Below are 24,174 nucleotides of genomic sequence, written 5' to 3' on the forward strand. Positions count from 1 at the left end.
GTCCCCGGCCATCCCAGCAGTTTGCTGAGCTCGGAACTGCAGCAAGGCGCCCACAGCCTCTGAGGAGCCGTGGAGGGCTGGGGGCATATGCCTTCCCTCAGTGGCCCCGAGGTGATCCGGGGCTCCCTGCATGTGCCCTCCCAGTCACCCCTGCCACGGCTCCTCTGCCGGAGGAAGTACGGCCCCCCAACACCTTTGAAAGGGCAGATGTCTTGGGCCTGGGGTTTCCCAGACCAGGGTCCAGCAGGTGGGCTCCAGCCTCGGGAGTGCAGGCCATCTTATCCTTACAAGGACACGCACTCATGTGACCATCTAAGTGAAGCTGGGTCTTCCCAGGAAGTGGCAAGGGGCAGACCAGCAGGCCGCCCATTTCCGCTGAAGTCCGCCCCCCGTCTTGCCCGCCCCACAAGGTTGTGTCCCCATGGGACGTGCAGATGGACCATTGGTCCCAGTGGAATCTTGACCAGCCTGCCTGGGCCTCAGTTTCCAAGTCAAGGTAAAGCTAGCAAGGTGAGGACTGGCTGAGACATGTCCAGGTGTGGGTGGGCTGGGGGCTAGGCACACATCTGTCTGCCCCCTGCCCCCCAGAGAAATAGACCCCAGCAGCCTCCAGAGGTCAGGCAGAGCCTCTGGGGGGCACGTCCCCGGGGGCCAGCAAGGAATTCAGGCCCCAAGGCCCAGCCTGACTTGCTGAAGCAGAGTTGCATTCAACTGACCCAAACCCTCCCTCTGGTCAGCATGGGAGCTTGGTCTGGATGGCCGCCCTGCACCGGGCCCGTCACACCGCCACCTTCAGACCCTGAGATGCCTCCTGAGGGGTGGGGCCCAGGTCTGCCATCTGAGCCCCTTCTTTGCCTCAAGCTTTGGCCTTGAGGACCCAGCGCCAGCCCCTCTCCAAGCCCGGCCGCCAAGGCTCCTGAGGGACTGTCTGGTGCCCCTCGTGGCCCTGAGTGTGGGTGAGTGCCCAGGGCAGGGCTCAGTCTGTAGGGTCACCCTTGCATGGGGCCTCTCATGGGAGCAGGACACGTGGAGGGGTCAGTGAGCAGCCTCCTCCTCCGTCTGTGAAGCTGCATGGGGCACATCTGGAAAGGTTGATGGTCCCAGGGTTCTTCCAGGGACAGTAACGCCTCTCCCCATTCCATGGTCTGTTCATGGGTCATGCATCCGGCCTCCATGTACACTGCGGATGCACACGGCAGCCCCTCAGACCCGTGGAACAGATGGGCTCTGGCGGGTGAGCACACCTGGCTCCTAAGGTGGAATGTTTCCCAGAGCAGCCTGCGCACGGCCTAGGAGTAAGGACTAGCTGCCCCCCTTGTGAACCGCATGGCCTCTGTGACCGCATCGAAGAACTTGGGGTGGGCCTATGACCGCCTGCAGAGCCAGGACCAGCCAGATGCTACGAGGAAGTGAGGCAGGCAGGACCTGACCCACAGCACCTCCACTTGGAGTCCTAATTCGGAGCCTGTCCGGGGACTCAAGTGCTGCCCCCACAAGACCAGGCCCCCTGCCCTCCTCCCTGCATCCCCCTGAGACCCTGGAGCCGCCTGGGTGAGTAACCAGGTCACTGGGTCCCATTCCTGGAAGTACTGTGGCAAGTAGACCCCTGTTGATGACGTCGTCGGCTCCTGGTCCCCAGGCTGGCCGGGGGCACAGAGCCCCACTCGGATGGGGCCCTGCAGGGCCCAAGCAGGATCCAGGCCTCAGGCAGGACCCGGTGTCCAGGGTCCCCCGTGGGGCAGGTACATGCGGTGTCCTCAGCGACTGGACATGGCCAGGGCTGAGGGCTGAGGGGTTAGTGCCCACTCCTGTCTCTGCTGTCCAGAGGGAATGACATTCATGCGACTCACGAGCACAGGCCTCCGAGGAGCTCTCTGGGACAGCAAGGCCTTGGGAATTCTCTGGAGGAAGAGCAGACACACTGGGCTACATATTCTTATGTGAAGTGTGAACTTTCAGAAATTTCAGGCTGTTCCTCAGGACCCAAGGGAGGCTGGCCCAGGCAGCCAGGGGGCCCTAAATATGGAGCCCTGGCCAGAGGGGCCAGACCTCAGGGGAAGCGCAGGCCTGCTGCCGAGGACCCAGGCTGCTGTGCGCCCTCGGCAGCGGTGGCGCCCAAAGGCCAGTGCTGACTTCTGGAGGGAGACCTGGGAGCAACCCTGGGCACTTCGACACCAATTCCATCCCCGCCAGGAGCACCAAGCGCCTGGGAGGAGGAGTCTGTGTGCCTGGAACAGCTACCCTATAGCGGGAGGCTGTGCAGCCCGTGGCTCCCAGGGAGGCCCGGCCAGGCTCAGACGGGGCGGCCACACGGCGGCCCCCATGTCCCCCAGACCCTGGGGTCGGTCAAGTCTCCCAGATGGGGGCCTGCCCTGGAGGGGTCCCAGCCAAGTGACAAGGATAGGACCACCACTTCACCTGCAGGAAACATGGCCAGGACCCTGTTTCTGTGCTTCCTGGCTCTCTGGCCTCAGACAAGATTCAGAGGGGCCAGCGGAGACCACAGGCTCACTTCTCACCCCGAGGGGCATGGGCAGAGCTGAAGACAAAGCATCAGGACCGCCCCCTTTCCCACACTGGCCTGTCATGCGGAGGTGCCCAGGGGGATAGGTGGCAGCCGGCCTGGGGGTGGCTGGGTCTCTGGGCGCGGACCCACCTCCTGCGGCCGGCCGGAGCGGGGGTGCAGGGACAGGCTCCCCAGGCGAGGATGGGAGAGGGCAACCCACCCACTCCTTTGCCGCTCATTTAAATCACGTTTTAAACTGGGAATCCCATGGCAAAATGGAGTCGATTCTGTTCCAGCAAGGAAGCAGAGAGGAGGCCTGAGGTCAGCTCGCACGCATCCAGGGCTGCTGGGACTGTGTCTGTGGTGACCTCTCCTTACAGACAGGAGACAGAATCTAGAGGGGCCAGGGACCTTGCTTGAGCAAAGAAAAGACAGACTTACCCTCATGTGAAAGGTTTATTTTTAACACCATCCAGCTGTCTGACCGTTTCTTATTAATTTGCAAAAGTCCTGCTGGTGAGAGGCAGCTGTTCTGGCTGCCCACCCGCAGCCACGCTGCAGACACACATCTGGAAGCTTGCTGGGGAGGGCGGGGCAGGGAGGGCACCCTGGGAGGCAACCTGGGACTTGTCCGGGGTAACCCTCCCTCTCCGCCCCTACACCTACCACCAAGCAGAGCAGCCCCAGTTCCCACCTCCCGGGGAGGCCAGAGGGCTGGTGAGGCTGGCATTGTTCGTGTTTTCTAACCTTTGGAGGGTTTCTTTGTTCAGCCCTCCCTAGTGAGCCCCGTTCTGCTCCTGGAATATCCCCCCACAAATTCACCAGGAGAAACCATTGAATTTAAAGCTAGAGATTCTGTAGTCATTTCTGTAATTGGCCAGGAAAATCAACCCTTTGGAAGGCAATGTTTTATTTGAAGCATGCCCATTCCATGAGAATTTCATTAAAGCAATTATATTTCAATAATGCAGTGAGATTATACGGCATGGCATTTCATAGTAGAACCTGTATGCCGAGGCAATTAGCAGCCGGGAAATGAGCAGGACAGAGCCGGCTGCTCTGGTGCACAATGTGTTCGTTACAGGAGTCACAAACCGTGTGTTGATCTTCCTCCAAACACCAGCAACAAGTAAGCATTCCTCTCAAAGCCGCTTCTCTGAAATTATTTAAGTAACCAAAATAAGATGCCAGGAAGCGGCATGTCAGTGTGTGATTTATGGTGTGAATTGAATGTCTGTGTGATTGAAGATACAGTTGCCCCCAGGAGCAGAGTGTCACAATATTGCAGAGCTCCAGGCAGCGCAGCCAGCAGGGCCAGCCCATGCGGCCCGTGCAGGATGGTCTGAGTCCAGGGAGCATCTGTGTGCCCAGGACAGTCAGCATGTCCAGGGGGGTCGGTGTCCTGGAGGGTCTGTGTGTCCTGGGGTCAGCGCGTCCAGGGCCCACCTTCCTCTCAGAGCCTAGGCCTGCATTCGTCCTGACCCTGCTGAGGTGCCCCCTGCTGCTGGCCCCCAGCCCACCAGCCAGCCCAGGGTCGGAGAATGGGAAGAGGGTCCCCCAGGAGGAGCAGGTCAGGGAAAAACTTCCCATGACTTTGTTTAAGACAAAAATATTAAATCAGTTGGCATTTTCCAAATGCAGGTAAAGCTGAATAATTCAAATCTAATGGACCTCCTGGAATCTAATCTAATCTAATCTAATCTAATCTAATCTAATCTAATCTAATCTAATCTAATCTAATCTGTCCTTTATTTTCTCCAACAGAAATTAAATACCATTTGTGTTCACTTTGATGTGGAATCTAGAAAACTGAGCTCATAGATTCAGAGAACAGGCTGGTGGTTGCCGGGGGGCAGGGCTGGCGGTGGGAGAAATGGGTGAAAGGGTCGAAACGTACAAGCTTCCAGGAAAAGACAAATTCAGGGCCTGGAGGCCTCCCGGCTGCAAGCTGTGCTTGCCGCTTAACACTTGAGTCAACCAGCTGGTATTTGCTGGGACTCATGCGCCAGGACTGTGTGCCACTAGGGGGACACTGGCCCTGCATCTGACACATGAGATGTGGGCATCAGAACCGCCAGGCAGACTCACACCAGAGCCACGGTGAGGGACCGCCTCACCCCAGTCAGGAGGACCACTGTCTGAATGACAAGAGATAACAGGTGCTGGAGAGGACGTGGAGAAAGGGAACCCTTGTGCACTGGTGGTGGGAATGCAAACTGATCCAGGCACTGTGGAAAGCGGTGTGGAAGTTCCTCAAAACACTGAAAATAGTTACCATACAACCCAGAGACTCCACTTCCAGGAATTTACACAAAGAAAACACAACACCAATTTGAAAAGATATACACACCCCACATTCACCGCAGCCTTACTTACAATAGCCAAAATAAGGAAGCAGCCACAGAGCCCATGGAGAGACAACTGGATAAAGAAGAGGTGGTACATAAGCACAGTGGAATATTACTCAGCCATTAAAAGGAATTTAATCTTGCCGTTTGTGGCAACATGGATGTCAAACACCATAGCATCTCACTTACATGTGGAATCTAAAAAACAACAAACTAAGTAACAAAACAACAGATTCATAAGCACAGAGGGATTGGCAGTCGGCAGAGGGAAAGGGTAGGGAGAGGGATAGGACAGGTGAAGGGGGAGAGCCAGTGAGGACGTCTGGCGTCCCGACCTGGGCAACCATGCACACACAGGTCAGAATGCACTCTGCTACACACTGGGAACTGTGTGCTTTATTGTATGGACCTCAACAAAAAATTAGATAGATAAAATGCCCTGGCCCTGACAGAGTCAGGATATATGAATTTTTGCAATGCAAAATGTAACAAAATTTGTTTGAGGTTGACAGCCACGGCTGGGCTGTGGGAGCCCTTGCTTGGCGGCCTCCTTCTCCTGCTGTCAGAGCTTGGGGGACTGAGGCAGGTAGCAGGGACACAGGCCTGGGGCTGCTGGGCCCTTGTGGGGAAGGGGAGAAGGCGCTGTACAAGGAGGCTCAGGGCTAAAAGTGGAGCCCCTCTGTGGCTAAGGGTCCTTTTTGCCTTGTCTGCTGGGAAGCTCAGAGCCACAGGCCCACTCACTGGCTCTGAGCCACAGACACTTCCCTTTGCCCCTTGTCACCCTCCTGGAGCCCCCTGCCCTGGATCAGGGCACAGGCACCCCGCACGCTCCCTGGAGAAATGCCTGTCAGCGCATAAGCATGTGGGGTTACCAGCTGGGCCAGGAGGGAAACACGGTGTGGAATGCTCCTTCCAAACACTGTCCTTTCACATCAAACGGACTCTCTAGTGGCAAGTCTGATGAATCCAGTAATACTGATGGAGGGATGCCTGTAAACTGCAGTCTGAGGCTCTGTCTGCAGAACCCATGGTTTCTGGGGAAGTGGACTTAACTCTCGGCACTCAGAAATGCCAAGTTCCTTTCATCTCTAAATGCCCCCTCCCCGACACCCACATGGCCAGCCTCTGGTGTGGCCCCTGCTCCCAGGTGGGGCGGGAAAGGCCTTATGTCCACAGTGCCTGGGGAGGCCATCCAGGCCATCACTCAGAGCACCTGGGCCCCTCAAGGGCAGCAGCCCCTGCCAGTGGGTGGGCCTCCCCAGGCTTCCAGGGCTGGGCATGCGGGCCAGGGCCCCACCCACTCTGCTGGCTCCTGTTTAAGTGGACACCCCACCAGAAGGCAGCAACCGAGTTCCTTCAGACCACCAGTGTGGCTGGTCCCCATCCACACAGGCTGCCCCTCCCGGGAACTCCACAGAGGGTGACCAACCACCCGATTTCCCTGGGATTTAGCCCTGAGAGTCCCATGTCCCAGGAAACACCCAGCCTGGGCACACCAGACAGGTGGTCTCTCCAAAGCCCACCTGCCCACCGACCCCAGGCACCAGCAGGCTGGTGGTACGCCCGGGGGTGGGGTGGACTTGACCCCCATGGCCCTGGGTCGGGAGGCCAAATGACTCCCTGCAGACCCCTGGAGGCCCCAGCGCTTGGGGGGTACACTGAAAGGGCCCCTTTAGCCTCTGCAGCTGTCAGGCCAGCAGAGACCAGAGGCAAGACCACATACATCCCTGGGCAGGGGCTAATGGTCAGCCTCCTCCCAGGGACTTCAAGTGGGGCCAGCAGGCCCCCCACCCCCACCCCCAAGATCATGAGCTTCGTGCTCCCTGAGCCATCGTTGCCCCAGTTGTGGGGCCTGAGCTGGGAAAGCTGATGTCGTCCTGAAGCGGGAGTCCTGGGCCCTGCGGCCCAGACCCCAGCTCATCAGGGCCATTAGGGCCGGCCTGGGAGCTGCCCAGGAAGGCCCAGCCACAGGACACAGGGGAGGAGGATTTTCCTTTTCAGATGACCCAAGGAAGAGGTTTTATTCTCTGCTATACCACTGTAATTCAAATTTGCTTCTATATTTGCTTGATCAATTTTTAATTAAGAATAGTTTTGAGTGTGTAATTACATTGCTAACAGTACAGAGCTCTCACCTGGCCCTGCTCACCGGGCAGTGTCCCCGTGGGGAGGCTGTCGCCGCGCTGTGCACTTCGGAAGGAAGCCATGCTCCTGAGGGTGAGGGTCGTGGGGGGCTCTTCTGCCTGGGGCTCTTCCTCAGTTTACTTCTCAGCACAATAATTCCTAAGCTTTTTAGAAAGCCGTTGTTCGGACTTTGTTGGAAGCATTCAGGTAGTTTATCATCTTTTCTATCAGGAAATGTTCCGCATCACTGTCCCTACTTGCTTTTGTGCCTGAGCTCAGAGTCACCCTGTGACTGCAGATGTAGGCGGCACCTCCCGGGCCAGCACCATCTCCGCCTCCTTGGCTGCCTGCATGTGCATTCGTGCCACCCGGCTCTGCTGCAGGCCTGCGCCCTGGCCTGGCTTCCTTCTCGTCGGCACCCCAGGCTGCTGCTCTGCCGCTTTGAGCCCGCCCATCTGCGGTGCCTGTGTTGGTGTCCCCACTGCCCCTCACCTGTGCTCTCCTCCCCCAAATATCCTGCGAAGTCCAATTCTGTGCGGAGGTCTGTGTCACTTGGTGTAAAGGCACAGACTGCAGAATGGCTCCATCAAAAGGAGGACAAAGTGGTGGGGAGCTGGGTGCTGGTCCAAGAGGACCCACTGGGCCACCTCCAGCTGTGGGCAGGCCCCCTAACAGCTGCGACCGAACCCTGAGGGGCTGACTGACATGACAAGGGGGTCCACAGTCTGGGGGCTCCCAGATCAGACACAGCCTCTGAGTTTGAGAATACCTGCCAGTAACCCCGGCAGACTGGCCAGAGCCGCACGCACAACTCATGCATGTGAGCTGAGACAGGGTAAGTGGTCTCTGCCCTGGTTCTCACGGCACAAACCCTGACGAGGCCATCTGGCCAGCAGCTGCCAGGGGTCTGCCTGCGGTGTACCCACTGTGACCAGGATTACCAGACACTTGTGCTGGGGCACCTTGAACGCCTCCTGGAGGCTGCAGACATGCAAGGACTGACCTCACAGGACCCCAGCTCTCCCAAGGCTTCTGACACACCTTCTCCAGAGTGGGGGCAGGGCCCCTAACCTAAGGGCCAAGGTGAAGTCCTCTAGCTGCTGAGGGACAACTGCCCCTCCGCTCTCCCGGACCCCCAGGCCCCCAGCTCTACCAGGAACCGCAGGCTGAGGTGCTTTAAGGTGCAGAACCACACTGTCCCACAGGGCCTGTCCTGTGCCTGGGGGCTGCCGCAGGGACGCCCACTCCTTCGGGGCCTTCCCCGTGCCTCCTGCCCTTCCGCCACAGCCCGAGCTCATCTCCTGGAAGCCAGCGGGTCCAGAGCAGAGGCAGGTTCCCCAAATGCCAGTGAGGCTGTTCTTATAAGGGGGCTCTCTGCTCTCAGAGACAGCCTGCAGGTTCGGCCCCGCCAACGACAAGTGGAAGCCTGCAAGCTGCCCTGCTTACCAGGGGAACTTTCGGGGGATATTCCAGCACCCCCCAACCCCACGACACTGAGAGGGGACTGGGAACCCCTGGGCCTCCAGAAGTCTCGGAACTGAGGTTCCTCTCAGGGGGCTCCTAGCGTAGTTCCACAAGGAAGACCCCACTCAGGGGTGCCGATGGCCCCAGGGAGCCACACGCAGTTCACACGGGGTCAGTGCATGTCCACCTGGCGTCCGGTGGGAGCAACGCCTAATCTAATATTCCCCCTCTGCCAGCCACGCTCGCACGCTAATGGCTGCTCTCTCTTAATAAGCTCAGCTCCCAAATCCTTTTAGCCACGCAACTTTAAAAGAAATGTGTGTCTTTCCAAATTAGCTTTGTATCTAAGAATAATAAGACAGCAGGGGTTGTATTAATTAACTTACAGTGAGCTCAGAACTCATTTGCAGCTTGTTTTATTTGCTTCAAAGGGAACCAACATTTATCGAGCTGAGTGGATGCGCCAGGCCCCCCCAGACCCCTGCATACACCACCCTAGGGGTCTTCTCGGAGCTCTGCCCTGTGGGGATGGGAACCTAGAGGCGTGAAGATGGTGGTGTGTGGTCCGGGCAGCATGGGGGTGCCCTGTCCACCTGTGTCATGCCCGAACAATGTGAAGCTTCTGTTCCCAACACCAGCCAGGAGAAAATCTCCAAAGAGCGGGAATTGGATTCTGGGAGTGCAGACTGTGTGACTCACCTGGCCGCCATGCCGGCCGTGGGCCCAGACCACAATTGGCGTCCAGCTGCTACATGGGACACAGGCTACACTCCAGACCAGCATAGGGATCTTGCCCTGAAGCCCCAGAGACAGAGGTGCCGTGGCTTCCTCCCCAGGTCCCTGAGTCCCATGCCGAGTGTCTCCTGCTCGCTTGGAGGCCCCACGTGACACCCCCAGAGCTGAGATGTTCTCCCCAGCTCTCTGAGCACTCAAGCTTAAAATGAACAGCCTGGGATAGCAGGGTGTCCCCCACATGGCCCAGGGCTTAGGGGCCAAGAGCTTGAGGCTGGGCTTGGGCAGCAGGCCTGGCCCGTTCTCACCCCTGGCGTCCAGCTCTCCATCAGGCTGAGCTGACTGGCCTGTGCCTGGCTCTCAGCTCTCTGGCTCAGCCCTCCCTGGTTCTGCTGGGGACCCTCAGTCCCTGGCTGCCGTTGCCGAGGTCTCGGGCCCACAGTGTGCAGGGTGGCCCTGGCAGGGGCAGCTGAGACACAACGGTCCCTTAAACCTGTCCAGCAGGGCCCCCAGAGCCATCCCAGCCTTCGATTCCCCCTCAACCCGCCAGGCTTGCAGCCTCCAGGGCTCAGTATTCCTCCTGCCCTGTGGTGCGGGGACCTGACTCAGTCCCCTTTCCCACCCTCCTCACGGGAGAATAGCCTCCAGCCTGCAGGCGAACAGGCCCAATCAACTGGGCAGGCAGGCTGGGCATTTGGAGAGGAGCTGAGAGAACAGCCCAGGGGATCAGGCCTGGAGTGCCAGCCTGCCCTACGCTGGATGCGAGTGGCACTTGCCTGTTGCACGCAGCCATCTGTTGTCTCATTTCTGCTGATTTTCTCCCAAATAATCTGGATTCTGGAGTGCAACCCAGCCTCTACCACCTGTACCTCCCTCAGGGCCCAGACTTGCTACAGGCAGGGGTGGGGACCCAGGAGCCTTCCTTCCGTTGTGCCGAAACACCAGGTCAGGCTTAGGGAGAAGGACTGGACACGCGTTGGGCAGAGGGGCACAGGGCTCCAGTCTGATCTGATGGGCCAGGAGCATCGCTGTGCACCTGCCATGCAGAGCCATCTCCGTGGGTGGGGGCCCGGAGCCAGCACCAGCAATGCCGGGTGGCATGTGGGGCCCCTGTCCCCGAGGCCTGGGTGCCTGTTGGCTGTGACCCTGCAGGGACTCGGCCCCAGGGCCTGGGTCAGGGCGGCTTCCACGAGGGGCATGCTTTCCAGGTTTGAGTTGTGGGCACACATGGGCACACGGACGGCTGTTCACCTCTGCCGTCCCTTGCAATCCATGACTTCAACTTTGACCTTGTGCGTATGCCTGGGTTGATTCAGACGGACTCCTGAGTCTGTGCACAAATAATGTGTAAAAATAGGCACTTGGGATGAACACGCAAAGCGAGGGGAACTCCACACCCTGCCCTTCCTCTGAATCTCAGAGCCCTGGGGCCGAACCTGCTACTTGACTCCCCACCTCTGCCCCAGACTTGCCCACCCCCTCTTGTCCCTCCTGACTCCCTTGGGGCCTGTGACTCCAGGGAAGGCTAGTCTGTGTGTGCTCCACAGTCCAACCCCACGTCCACAAGGACATGGCTCACAGGGCCTCTGCCATGCCCACGGCTCCAGGACCATGTGCCCAGGGCTGTGCTGGCCATTCTGCTTGGAGAAATGCCAGCAGAAGCCCAGAAGCTCCCTCAGACACTCTCTGCTGCCCACACTGCTCTGCAGTCTCCCACCAAGCCTGCCCACCCAGTGCTTGACCGTCTCTGTGAAATGGCACAGCTTTGGAGACAGACCCAAGGGCCGTGTCCCCCCTCTGAACACGTGTCTGTAAGCTGACGAGGTTGCTGTGTGGAGCAGCAGCTTGTGGTCCTGGTGGACAGCTGGCCCTCGGCACATGAGGCACACAGTCACGGCGTGCAGCAGCCAGGGTCCTAGCAGGTGGCTGTGACCAGATAAATTCTCCCACGAGAGAGCCAGCTGCCTCCCTGCCTCGGCCCACGGGCCCAGCTCCACCTCCAGTGGGAAAGGCCAGAAGAACACATGGCTTCCTAGCTGCAAAAGAGTAAGCGAGGGGGAGGCCACGGACATCCCGCCGAGGCTCGTGCACACTGGGGGTCACCCTCCCTGGCTCCACCAGGACGCCCTTGCCAAGCTCCTTCTGTCCAGGCCCCGGCTGATCGCACTGGCTGGAATAGGTGGCCCCAGCAAGGAGGGAGTGGGGTCATGGCAACCCGGGACCCTGACAAGGCCCCCTTCAGCCTTCTGGGGTGCTTGCCCCCCTGGGCCCATGCAGGCTCTCCAGGCGCGGCTGGGGCAGATCGTGGGGCCTGTGAGCCCTTAGCTTCACCACTCAACCGGTCATGCCATTGCCCTCAAGCAAGAAGCGAAAATCACAGCACCAACGTCTGCTGTGTAGAGCAGAAGGAAATCGTTGCCATAAGACATGTTTACATGCACACACCTATATGCATACATGTGTATCACAGCTTCATATATTTGTGTAGAACACACACATCTTCTTTACACGTTTATCACATTGTATAAAATCGCTTCTAAATGCTTGTATTCCATATGATAGGAAGTACCTGCACATACATGCAGTTCGTCCTCTGAGATGGACCACCTGGTGTCAGGGCGCACAGCACGTGGCTCTACACTGTCTCCGAGAGCTGGATTGGCCCACACTGAACCATGGCCCTGGGCACACGCAAGCCTCTGTGAGCCTCTGGGCACAATCTATCTGGTGGATCCCCTCACATGGAGTGGCACCGGGGGAGCCCACTAACACATGTTTTCTCCGTGAGACATGACACAACGTCTTGCACTCAGACACTAGACTCAGCCCTGTCACTACATTTAGGCTTGTGTGAACAGCAAAATCACTAGCAAAGTGCACGAGTGAAGAGTGTGCACTAAAGGGACCACGAGGACACATGCTCACATCCACGCTGGCACAGAGACGGCACCACCTTGCACAGTGTCAGCTGGGCACCTGCCACATTGGGGGACAAGCTTTCATGGCCCCTCAGTGGGGGCTGCCCCAGGCTTACCTTGGTGACTTGTTCTGGGGTTGCGATGATTTCAGGGTGTTTCACTTCTCATGATAAGGCTCAGAGCTGACAAAATATTCACTTAGAATTTATTTGTTTTAAGAATCTAAACTGAGAATGCTTTCTCTGCATTTCCAAAATGTTCTGCAATGGACAGGTATTGCTGTTCGGGTCAAAACACATTTCCTAAAGGAAGAATGAGGAATAGTCATCTCAGATGCAGTGTGGGAGCCGATGGGGCCGCATGCACCACTGCTGGGCAAGGACGCGCGTTCTCCAGGGACCCACCTGCAGGGCGAGCCTGGCAGCAACCAAGCCACAGGTGGGGGGAGGCAGGTGGGGCTTCAGGCCTGGGCAGGACGTGCCACCAGCACTCCACGGGGACCCCCAACGCAGCCGGGGCTTCCCACCCTGCCTGCTTAGGGCTGCCAGGGAGGCAGCCCCAGGAAGCCTGCAGGCTTTCTCTCTGTAGGAGTCAGACGCTCACTCTGAGAGCTCCTGGCGGGGCGGTGGGCTGCTCCACCCTGGGGTCAGTTTGGGTTTCCTCAAAAGCAGACCCTGCCATGGGACCTGGAGCAGTGGCCTAGATGGGCGAGATCCGGGACCCAGGTGACAAGGCAGGGAGGCCACACCCCGAAGCCCCGGGTGCATGCATCCCCCCAAAGAGAAACCTTGCCCAGGGGCCCCACCAAGGGGCCTGGTGTGCAGGGCTCCTCCGGAGAGTGGGGAAGGGGAGAGCAGGTCCCTGAGGAGGGCTGCAGACAGAACCAGGGGGCCGAAGGCTGTGGGGCAGGTGCCACACACTCACATGCACACACACACACAACGTCCTTTCTTACCAGCCTTTGCCCAGGCAGGAGAATGGAATTTTTACTTTTTTTTTTATTTTGGAATCATTAATCTACAATTACAGAAAGAACATTATGTTTATTAGGTTCCCCCTTCACCAAGTCCCTCCCACATACCCCTTCACAGTCACTGTCCATCTGCATAGTAAGATACTGTAAAATCACTACCTGTCTTCTCTGTGTTGCACAGCCCTCCCCATGACCCCCCCCCCACATTATACATGCTAATCATAATGCCCTCTTTCTTTTTCCCCCTTATCCCTCCCTTACCACCCATCGTCCCCAGTTCCTTTCCATTTGGTAACTATTAGTCCGTTCTTGGGTTCTGTGATTCTGCTGCTGTTTAGTTCCTTCAGTTTTCTTTTGTTCTTATCCTCCACATATGAGTGAAATCATTTGGTACTTGTCTTTCTCCGCCTGGCTTATTTCACTGAGCATAATACCCTCTAGCTCCATCCATGTTGTTGCAAATGGAAGAATTTGTTTTCTTCTTAAGGCTGAATAATATTCCATTGTGTATATGTACCACATCTTCTTTATCCAGAATTTTTACTTTTTTTAATAGGCTGCATTTTTTAGAGCAGTTTTAGGCTCACAGCAGAATGGAGGGGACGGTACAGAGATGTCCCTGCACCTCCTGCCCCACCCGCACGGCCTCCCCCATTAGCGGCACAGCCACCAGATGGGGCGTTTGTGACTATTGATGGACCTGCAGGGACACGTCTTGGTCACCCTAGCCGAGGCTGGGAAGGGCCTGCCCTGCAGGGGCCTGGTGGACACACAGAGCCTACAGATCTGACTGTAGCCCCACACTAGGGTTAGTCTGGTGTGGACACATGGATGATGACACGTAGCCCCACCAGTGCCACACACAGTGGTTTCCATGCCCTTGAAGTCCTCGGTGCTCCGCCTGTTCCTCCCCACCCAGCCCCCTGGGGCTGCTGGTCTCACTGCCGCCATAGCTGTGCCTTTTCCAGAATGTCACACAGTTGGAATCACGCATATGTAGGGTCTCAGGCTGGCTTCTTGCACACAGTGTGCATTTGAGGTTCCTCCAGCTCTTCCCGGGGCCTGACAGCTCGTTTCTTTGTAGTGCTGAAGAATGTTCCCGTCGGGATGGACCCGCGCCCGTTTACCCACCTACCTCCCGAAGAGCACCTGGTGGCTTCCAAGGCTTGGGGACTGTGAATAAACTTGCAAACATCCATGTGCTGGTTTTGTAGGGACATAGTTCCCAAGCCCTTTGGGTCAATGCCCAGGAGCATAAACTCTGGATGGCATGGTGGCAGCGTGCTCAGCTTCGTGGGAGAATAGAGCTTTCGCTGTGACAACACCGTGGCCACAGAGGAAAGTGCCCCAGACGCCAGCATCCAGACCCCCTTACCGTCTCCCTGGTGCCCTCTCGCCCGGGTGGGATCACATGGGGCCTTGAGGTGCGAGCACAGCCTGGGGTGCTAGTCCCAGGAAAGCCGCTGACATGAGAGACCAAGATGGTTAGAAGGACTTGGAACGAGTCAGGGAGCGGGAGAGACCTTCACAGCACAGACGCGTGGTCCTGAGGGGCCACCCGGAGCACACACACACCTGCGTGCCCTCTGTGGGTCACATGGCAGAATCAAGGGATGGGAACATCGCATCCACAAACACAGCAGGTCCTGGAGGGGTGGCGGCCAGAGAGCAAGTGAGGGCCCTAGACAGGGAGGCGGGACAGAGGGAGCGTGAGACCACTAACAGAGAGCCTTTCTGCTGGACAGAAACGCAGGTGTGTGCAGACACGTGTATATTTGTCCTACTGAGGGAGTCTCCGCGAATCAGAATATGGAAAATGAAGAAGAAAACGTGGAAATCCAACCAGCACAGAGAGCAGAGGGCAGCAGGGAGATGGCAGAGAGACTCACTTAAGGGCTGACGTCTGGTCCTCTGCCATTCTGAGCACATGTCCCCAGATCAGAGTCCCATTAAGGGCCAAATAATAATTGATCGGCATTATTATTACGTGACTGAAGAGAAGCCACACAGACGCACGTTGCTGTGGGGTTTCACATCACCGGCCACACAGAGATCCTAAAAGCTGTGGGCAAGAATGGAGGTGCCCAGAGGCAAGGCGGGAGGCATCTGCCAGGGCAGCTCCCTGAGGGCGTGTGACCACCCCGCTCCCACAAGGAGGGAGAGCTGGGGGCGCTATCGCTATCGCTGGGAGGCTCGGGAGGCTGCAGGCGGTCAGGGCGGGACTGCAGCAGGACTGCCTGGTGCCTGAGGTGTGGACAGTCCTTAGAGGGGCTTCAGAGGTCCAGACAGGGGAGTCTGGGGAGCCTTAGGAATAGGTACCTGGAAAAATCAAGACCGCAGAAGAAGTGACTAACTCCGGAAAATTAAAAAGCCACACAAGGGAGGCTGTGGTTCATGTGCAGGTTGGGCACCAAGTGGGGAAACTAATGCACACAAATCAGTGGCGTGGCGTGCATGGTCCAGGCCTGGTGGCCATCCTGTAGGCCTGATGTGAGAGCAAAACTGGTATGATATGACCCTAGAGACACTGAATATTGATCTGACAACTACAAACGTGCAACTTGGCTGCCGGGGTTTCTGGGGAGGGCGAGGGACCGGAGAACAAAGACCTCATCTGACCTCCAGGGTGGCAGGTGCCGTTGGAAAACCCACAAGCAAAGGCAGGGTGGTGGGAGCAGAAACGCTGGTGAAATCACTCAGGAGCTGAATGTCGTTCACTGGAGGGTGTGAGGAGACAGGCTGGCTGCTGCCTCTCAAATGTATGGTCCTATTTCAGTTTTTATATTATTTTGGTAAAAATATAAGGTAACTTGAAAAACTACAAGAACCTACAGATCTGACCAGGTCAGTCCCCTGAGAAGATGCTCCCGTTGTTCTCCATCAGCAGAAGGGGTGGTGCATGCTCCCACCCGTCCAGGCCTTGCGGAGCCCTGGGGTGCCAGCGCCCTTCGTTGGTGCCCCCGGGCACCCCAGCATGCCCTGTCCCTGCACTGAGCTGGTATGTTGTTAACGATGCATGCATGAATGCATTGATGGCCCATTTGGCTGAAGTGGGGTGGTTTTCAAAGGCCAGAACAGCAGCTTTAAAGACCAATTTGCATTAGATTTTGATGGTGAAAAAGAGGCCGCAGAAAGCTGAAGATTGGTCCTTTGAGAGAGGAAAAACTTCCCAAATGGGTGGAAATAAATAATTTATTGCTGACCCCCTGCGTCTCCCAAAGCAGGGCTTGCTCCCCGTGCTCCTTTTGGGGGAAAAGCCTCAGCAGGGACATTGCAAGGACGTGCCACGGGGAATGGAGGGCACATGGGGCCGCAGGGGCCAGGGTCTGGAGGGTCGCTCGGCAGCTGGCCTCAGAGCCCAGTGCCATTCAACGCCAGAGCCCCACCCTGCCATGCTGCCGCCTCTCGGGCTGAGCACAGGCCCTCGTGCCTGGAGAGCGGCCTGGCTTTGTTCCTGTTTTGAGTCCAGCTTTGGTTTAAAGAACTGCCTTTCACCATAATTTGTTAAACGTCATTTTCTTCAGGGAGCTCACCCCAGCATCTTGAGTTCAGCGAACAAGAGGAGGTCTGACAGCAGGCAGCTCAGAGGGCCCAGGACACGAGGGGCACAGCCAGGAAGGAGGCGAAGCAGAGCCAGCCGAGGCTGGGAAGGCCCTGCCCAGGAGGAGCCTTGCGACAAGCACAGTGCACCACCCTGCAGCTCTGCCTCCAGGAGGAGGTGTCTCTCGGCAGAGCCCTGCTGGCTGGCCTTCTCCGGGTGGCCCTGTCGTAAGACGCCCGGAAAGCAGGGCTGTTTGCCACTCACCACTGAGGTCAGTGGGTGTGGGGACCCCTGCGCTCTGTTAGCAAAGAGAGCCCGTCAGCGGTCTCCGGTCTGTCGGGATGGAATCCCTCCATCTGTGATGGTCCTTCTGACAGAGCACCCACGGCCGGCTTGAAGGGCCCTCTCTTGCTGCCTGGGCCCGAGTGGCAGGCAGGCAGGTGTTTGCGAGTGGCCCAGGGCCTGCTCTGCACCCCGGGGAAGCCTGGTGCGCTGTCAGCGGTGCCTTGGGAGTGCCCAGCTGTGGGCCCACGGGAGACAGAGCCCTGGAAAAGCGTGGTGGAGGAACTGCCCCCCCTGGGGCTTCAAGGAGCAGGCATTTCCGGGTGGGGCTGCTCCCAGCCAAGGAGGCCACCCAGAGCCGCACGTGCCTGAGGGAGCCTGCAGGAGATGCCTGGCCCCCGCTGCACAGCCGTGGAATGGGCTTCAGAGGGTGAGGGAAGCGGTGCTGCCAAGTGTTTAGGGCGGCACCCGGCACAGTGATGCCACATCGTGACCATGACATCATCATATCACATGGACGTGATCCCACCACAACATCATGATCCTCTCGTCAGGTCACCATCATCACCATCACCATGACCTCATCGTCAACATCACCTTCATGACATCATCATTGTCATATCATCACCACCATGATATCATCACCACATCATGGCATCATCGTCGTCAGAATTGGGAGGGCGGGGCAGGGGTGGGCAGGGAGTTAGGCCAAGGAAGGCAGGCGCCCTTCAGGCCTTAAGGGGTTCACTCTGAGGGAGCCGCTGTCGAGCAGACTGGCGGTGAGCCCATGGTTCACTTCAGATGGCCTCCCTGGAGCCCACAGGTGGGGCGCCCATGGGAACCCGGGGAGCACCGAAGGAGAAGCAGCCCAGGGTGGCGAGATGAGGTCGGAGGCAGGCCAGCAGAGGCAGGAGAGGCGGCCGCTGCCCAACCAGTGAGGAGAAGGGGCTGGAGAGGCAGGCAGATGCAGGCCACGGAAGGTGCCCAGCCCCAGGCAGCAGAGCGCACCTGCTGGGGGGCCTCCCTTCCTGCAGCGGCAGGCTGAGGGGAGGGGGCACTGGGCCGGGGACTGCTGCACCACCGCCTCATGCCAGCCTGCCAGGGGCCCTCTGAAAAGCAGCAGCCTAAGATGTTCGCTGGTGCTACACCAGCCCAGGGCATCGTAGAGTACGCTTCCTCCCACACTGCGCTGATTCCCGGAGCCACTGCTGGGCTGTGGGCTCTGCTCAGCTCATTCATATCTGACTTGAACTACGCGAGTCCCATATGCAACCTCCAGCATGGACACCGTCAACTAGGATGAAAAGAATATTTAGGGAGATTTTTAAATACTGTCAACGAAATGAGAAGCAAATGCTTTCACAGTGCCAGAAGTGGGCGTGTGCAACGGGACAGCCAGCCTTGGGGCCCAGTGAGAGGCCAGTCTGGGAGGGGAGGCCGACAGCTAGCCCAGGGGGTGCCCTTGCAGACCTGACCTCCAAGGGGGACAAGGCCTTGGTGCTGCCAGAGACCCCTGGTGAGGGCAAGTGAAACCAGCCCCAGCATGAGGTGGAACAGAAGGCTTAAAACAGAAAAAACCTGACCCCTGAAGTCTGGACCTGCCACTATAGGGGCCAAAAGTTCTCCTTTACTATATGATCATATAAAAGGGGTCTGGACTGATGGATGCAGCTGGGGATAAGCCGAAAGCTGGGGTTCAGTTCCACGCGGCCCCAAATGTCCTGCCAAGGCCGGATGAAGCCACAACCGTCCTGTGAGGACCTGCTAATTTCCAGAGTCTTGAGACAGTGACTTTTAACTGGTGCCGGGCCTGCAACCCTTGGCCCTTAGGGATACAGATTACTAACTTCAGAACTGTATATCTGCCCCAGGAAACTCAGCTCTATACAATTTCTGTCCAGAGCCTAACTCTCTGGATTTAAGAGAATTTAAAACAGCAGCACCATGCCTTTGAGAGTTGTGGTTCCAGCTCCGATCTATTAGGCCGAGAACCAGTGTCGTACATTTTTAATTCATCGACTTGTGAAGGGCTTTTAGTTTAAACGCAGCAGTGGGGCTTTCCAGGGTGAGTGTTCTGTCTGCGGTGCTGACATGTCTCACCAGCAGAGAACTATTTCTGGGGAAAGCAGAAACAATAAAGTAATGGAGAACACTCATGATTGATCCCAGCTTCCCCTTTCAGAGGAAAACCAGAAGTTGCCCCTTCCATGTTCTTGTGGAAACACTCACAGGTGCAGGCCCACGAGGAGAGCAGACGCCCCACCGAGACCCTCCTGCCCGCTGACTCATGGCTGGGTCACTCTCCTGGCTGCTGAAGCCCCAGCTCCAGGGCCCTGCACATTCCAGCCAGGAGGCAATGATTAAAACTTGAGTGGACTCATTCTTTTGCATTGGAACTTAAGAAAAATACCTTTTTTTCTTGGAAAAGTACAAGCAAAGTTGAACCAAGCCCCTCCAGTCCCAGGAGGGACTTGCGTTTGGAAGCTGATAAAGAAGCAGCCATGGGAACCAGGAAGGGCCGGCTCAGGAGCAGCAGAGAGCCCGACCCTGTACACACACGCCCGACTCGGGCAGCATCTCAAACCATGGGCAGAGAATGAATTCTTCGATACACAGTATAGAAACCGTTCTATGTGGTGGACATAAACCAAACAGATTCAACTTTGGGCTCTGGGCTCTTCTGACCCAGCTCACCAGAACCACGTGAGGCAGTGTTGTGCCCCTGACTCACCCACCAGGCTCCATGCGTGACCCAGAGGCTCTCCCCAGGCGCCAAGTCGGAGCCAGGGGCCCATGTCCGCAGGGAGCCCTTGGAAGCACCCCACCATGAAGTGCAGAGGAAATCTGCACCCCCTGCCTGGCCACCTCCAGGCAGACCTGGGGCTTTTCTGAGCACACAGCTGTGGGCCACAAGCCCCCCCTCCGGGCTCTTCCCGCAAATTCTCAACCATTGCGGGCACCCTGGGGCCTTGGCTCCACCTCCTGTTTTCTCTGGACCCAATGTTTAGTTTTTCCATTTATTTCCTGTGCTCTATCTCTAGCCCGTCCTGGAATTAGGCCGATTTAAATCAAGCAACACACCGACCTCCTTGAAGTCCAGTCATCTCTGCCTTCCCACAGTCTCCTCGGGCCCCACGCAGAGGCCCAGCCAGTTTCTTGAAGCTCTTTGGAAGTCTTAGGGTTTTCTTTCTATTTTGTTACTCATGGGATAGTCAAGCATGGTCTTTAAACATATCAATAGAGCAGAGGCTCAGATGCACCAGCTGGTACCCATTAGCGCCCACAGGCTGTCCTCCGGGGAGGGGCTGTCATCCCAGGGCTAAGTATAAATATCGTGCTTCATGGCCACGGCCATCAGGAAGTCACTGGAGTTTTCCACCCACTTTTAGGGTCTGTATTTGGAGAAGCCTGTGTTTAAAGGCTCCTAACAGACAGATGGCAGCGTGGATGTCCACTCGGCCTGAAGCCAGCCTGACAAGCTCATCGGCCCGGCTGACCATCTGGCTGTGCAGAGACTCCCTCCAGGGACTCAGGGGAGATGGTCCATTTGCCTGTGCAAGCGCAGTGACCGCCCAGCAAGACACGCCTCTCCAGCACCCAAGTGAGCAGGTGCCAGTCCTCCCACCGGACTTCAGGTCAGAGCACTGGCCTCTCTTCCGCTTGAAATGCAGCTACTGGGGACCACAAGCCCAGGGCAGGGCCACACTGGGGTTCAGGTGAGGTCGCAGGGGACCCACTGGTAGAGCAGTGGCCCGGGCTGTGAGCAGACTGTCTGCTGCTGGTGAGCCCTGGCAGAGGAGACCAGCTCAGGCCAGCCAAGAGCCCCATATGAGGGGTCTGTGGTGTGATCTGGTGCTCATGGACCTTGAGATGTGTTGCCCGGTGACAACCACAGGGACACAGGCAGCCCGGAATTGGGCAAGCGGATGTGTGGTGCACCCACAGCAAACAGCATGGGCCGAGTGGAGGGTGGGTGGCTTTGTGGCAAATGGCTTTGAAGCAACAGGGAAGCCGGGAGCAAGGCCAACCGGCCGTAGTGCCACAGGAGGTGGAGAGGTGGGGTGGCTGGGCAGGACCCCCATCACTGCCAGCGCCTGTGGCCACCTCCCCTCCCTGGCCACCTCTCCTCCCCCACAAAGGCCAGGCTGGTCTCTGGACACTGAGACCCAGTCTCCCGGCCATGGAAACCCTGATGCCACTGAAGCTGCCCATCAGGTGAGTCCCTGCGCCCCGGACATCTGACCCTTCTCCGCCTCACTGTCTCCCCACAGGCTGGGGCTGGGTCCCAGCAGGTCTGTCAGCTTGGGAGAGTCTGCTCTGGGGAGTCTGGCCAGCCTGAAGGGGCTCTAGAATTGCTCTCTGAGTGCCCACCAGACTGCCAGCCAGATCCCCGAGGGGTATTCATGATGAGCAGACCCATGGTGACACTGCCCCACTGCTCCTCACTCCCAGAAGCAACGAGGGCTCCCAACCCCAAGCAAACTTCGCAGAGCAGAGGGCTTTGAAGCAGACAGCAAGTGTGCTGGGCGGATACCATCAGCCTCAGAAAGGACCACAGGAGTGAATGAAATGCTGTGTGCACAACAGAGGGCTCGCCACAGACCCGAGGAGCCCCAGGAGTTTGGGGAAAAGATCAACAGACAGGCTGAGTGCTGGGGCATCAACCAGAAAGTGCAGCTGAGACAAGGAGATGAAAAGCAGAACAGAGGCCAGGAAACCTCAGGCTGTTCTGGGAGATGGGCGGTAGCAGTGAGGACAGCTCGAGGGGGACGAGTCGCCCATGACTCCACAGGGATTCAAAGGGGAGGCAAGAGTGTCCAGGCGGGAGGCCTGCCTGGGTCCCGCAGACGGGACTCCACACACCGCGGAAGGAAAGGAGCCCGGAGGACGGCCCCTCACGGCGCACCGGGGCGACGCTGGACGCCAGAGGCAAGCGGAAGCCCGCCAGCCCCCCAGCGGAGTTGCAGGCCTGAGGAAAACAGCGAAGCGGAGGGGAGTGACCGTGGCCATGGCAGGCTCACTGTGGACGGCGCTGGTGCGGTCTGAGCCATCACTGCTGGTGTCATGGCCTGAGGAGTTGGGGTGAGCTGGGCAGCCAAGCCTGCATAGTCCACCATGGAAGCACCCGACCAACCCACAAGCCAGCACACCGAAAGCAGTGGCTGGTTTTTGGAGACGGAGGGATGAGCCAACACCGGCTTAGTGGGCTGCGGGTGACCTCGATGACCTGACACAGCAGGGCTCAGGCCTCCTCGGACAGAGGACGCGGGCCTGTGGCTCAGCGCTTGTGGCAGCTGGGTGAGTGGAGACTCCGTGGATGTCATCCCTCACCATTACCAGGGGGCCCTGAACATGACGTACTGATAATCAACATCAAACTGCCTCTGCATGTGTCTCCGGGGTGAGAAGATGCTGTGTGGGGGTGTGGAAAATCCATCAGCCAGCTTCCTCTTCCAGGGTCACCTTACGCAAAGCTCCTGATTCCGACTTTTCATGCAGGTGAGCACTGAGTTACGGTGATTTTAGCAAAAACAAAAGAGAAGAAAAAAAAGAAGAAAAAGGAAAGCATTTGTGAGTGTCCATATCCTTAAACACTGAGCACAGAAACAAAATGAAAGTTGGACCACAGGGTGTCGCACTTCACAGCAGGGCAGCCACAAAGCACGGGCCTCGCCGCGCCTGCGAGCTCTGGGAGCTGCTCTGGGTGCTGCTCTGGGTGCTGCTCTGGGTGCTGCTCTAGTGCCGGGTGCCGGGTCCGAGGGATGCTGCCCTCGGGGGCCAGCTGCTCACTTAGGCATCATGGTCAGCGGGCCAGGTGGGTCTGGGAGCCAGGGAGCTCTGGCTGGCAGTGGAGGGGTGGGCGCCAGGCCAGGGCAGGGCCTGCTGTGCATTTGACCGAGGGCTGAGCAACCTGGGTTCAGGCAGCACACAGGGGCTCTTCCCAGCGCGAGGTCTCCAAGGCCGGAGCCAGCAGCGCTCGGAGGCCAGGGGCTTTCCCGCACCCTACAGAGCTCTCACGTAAGCCTGTTCAATTACCCTCACTTTATTTATCTCATAGAAATTTTGGAAAGTTTTGAAAAGTAAAAGAAACTAGAAGTTTCCTGGATGGGACACATTAGGCTTCTGTGCCTCCTTCCAGCTGCATGTGTGCAAGTGTGTGCATGTAAACATGGGCATGTAAATGGGTGTGTGCGTGCAAACAAGCGTGCGAACACCTGTGCACTTGCTTATAGATATGTGTGCATGTGTTTGAGTGAAACGTGTGAGCATGCGTGTGTTGCATTGTGTATGAGCACAAGTGTGTGTTTGTAAATACAAGTGCGTGCAAACAAGTGCATGCATGCATATACATATGTGCATGTAAATGCATGAGTGTATAAGTATAGGTTGTATTACTTTAGGCCTGTGTGCACGTGTATAGGAGTGTGTGCTTGTGTGTACAGCTGCGTTCTCTTCTCGGACTGCCAGGTGGCCTCCCCCAGGCTCAGGGACCCTTTCACGCACCAAGCACCTGCCCCTGGCCGGGGGCCTGACCAACCCCTGCTTAGCTCGCCCTCGTCTCCCGGGACCGAGGTCCTCGCCGCGTCCCCTAGACAGTAGCCTGACTCAGCACCCGGGCTGCCCACTGCGCTGGCCTTCGCCATGTGCGCAGCTGGGTGGTTCCTGGGGGTTCGGCGACACGCGAGACCCCAGCCCTCGGGCGCGGAAGCGGACGGGCTCTGGGCATCCCGGGCACAAAGAGCAGAAGAGCCACGCGTCCAAGCCCAGCTTCATAGTGTGGTGACTTAGGGCCGTGGACTCGGATAAGGGAACTGAGAAAATCGCGCGTGGGGAGTGTGGCAGAGCCCGCCACCGCGAGCCGCCTCCTCGGCCGCGCCGCGCGCTTCACAGCGGCTCCTGCTCCGCGCGCCCGCGCCCTGCCGGCCGGAATCAGTTTATGTTCCCGGCTGGTTGCAGTCCTGTTCGCCCTTCTATCTGTGCACCTCGTGGGCGCGGGAGGGTCGTAAAACTGCCGTAAAAACAACCCCGCAAAACGGCAGCTACCAAGACGTGTGTGCACGAGCCCGCGAGGGGGCCGCGGCAGCGAGGCCCTGGGGAGCCCGGCGCCGTGGGCCCGAGAGGCCGGGGCGCCCCGGAGCCGCGCTCGGCGGGCAGCCGTCCGCGCGTGCCGGTCCCGCGGCGTGGCGGGTGTTCCGTGGGAGCATAGCCTTCCGCGGCAGCATTTTCGTCTGGAATGTGGTAGGAAACTGGCAAATCACACTCAGTGTTAGTTTATTTTTGCATTT

The 24,174-nt window shown here is 58.0% G+C and overlaps 1 protein-coding gene across 3 annotated transcripts in view; it reads left to right on the top strand.

The window, feature by feature from the left end:
* Positions 1-24,174, top strand: part of NFATC1 (nuclear factor of activated T cells 1) — a 170,056-nt gene that overhangs the window by 140,306 nt on the left and 5,576 nt on the right. The window contains exon 10 of one of the 3 annotated variants that reach the window (XM_037007418.2): positions 14,150-14,259. The exons of 1 other annotated variant lie outside the window; for it this stretch is intronic. In XM_037007418.2, the coding sequence (XP_036863313.2) occupies positions 14,150-14,244 (95 nt within the window). In that variant the 3' untranslated portion in view covers positions 14,245-14,259. Of the gene's footprint in view, positions 1-12,365; positions 12,425-14,149; positions 14,260-24,174 lie in introns of those variants that run through there. One more of the 3 variants, XM_073213266.1, reaches the window with a different exon arrangement.

Source organism: Manis javanica, chromosome 9, assembly GCF_040802235.1.
Source record: "Manis javanica isolate MJ-LG chromosome 9, MJ_LKY, whole genome shotgun sequence".
NCBI classification, from domain to species: domain Eukaryota; kingdom Metazoa; phylum Chordata; class Mammalia; order Pholidota; family Manidae; genus Manis; species Manis javanica.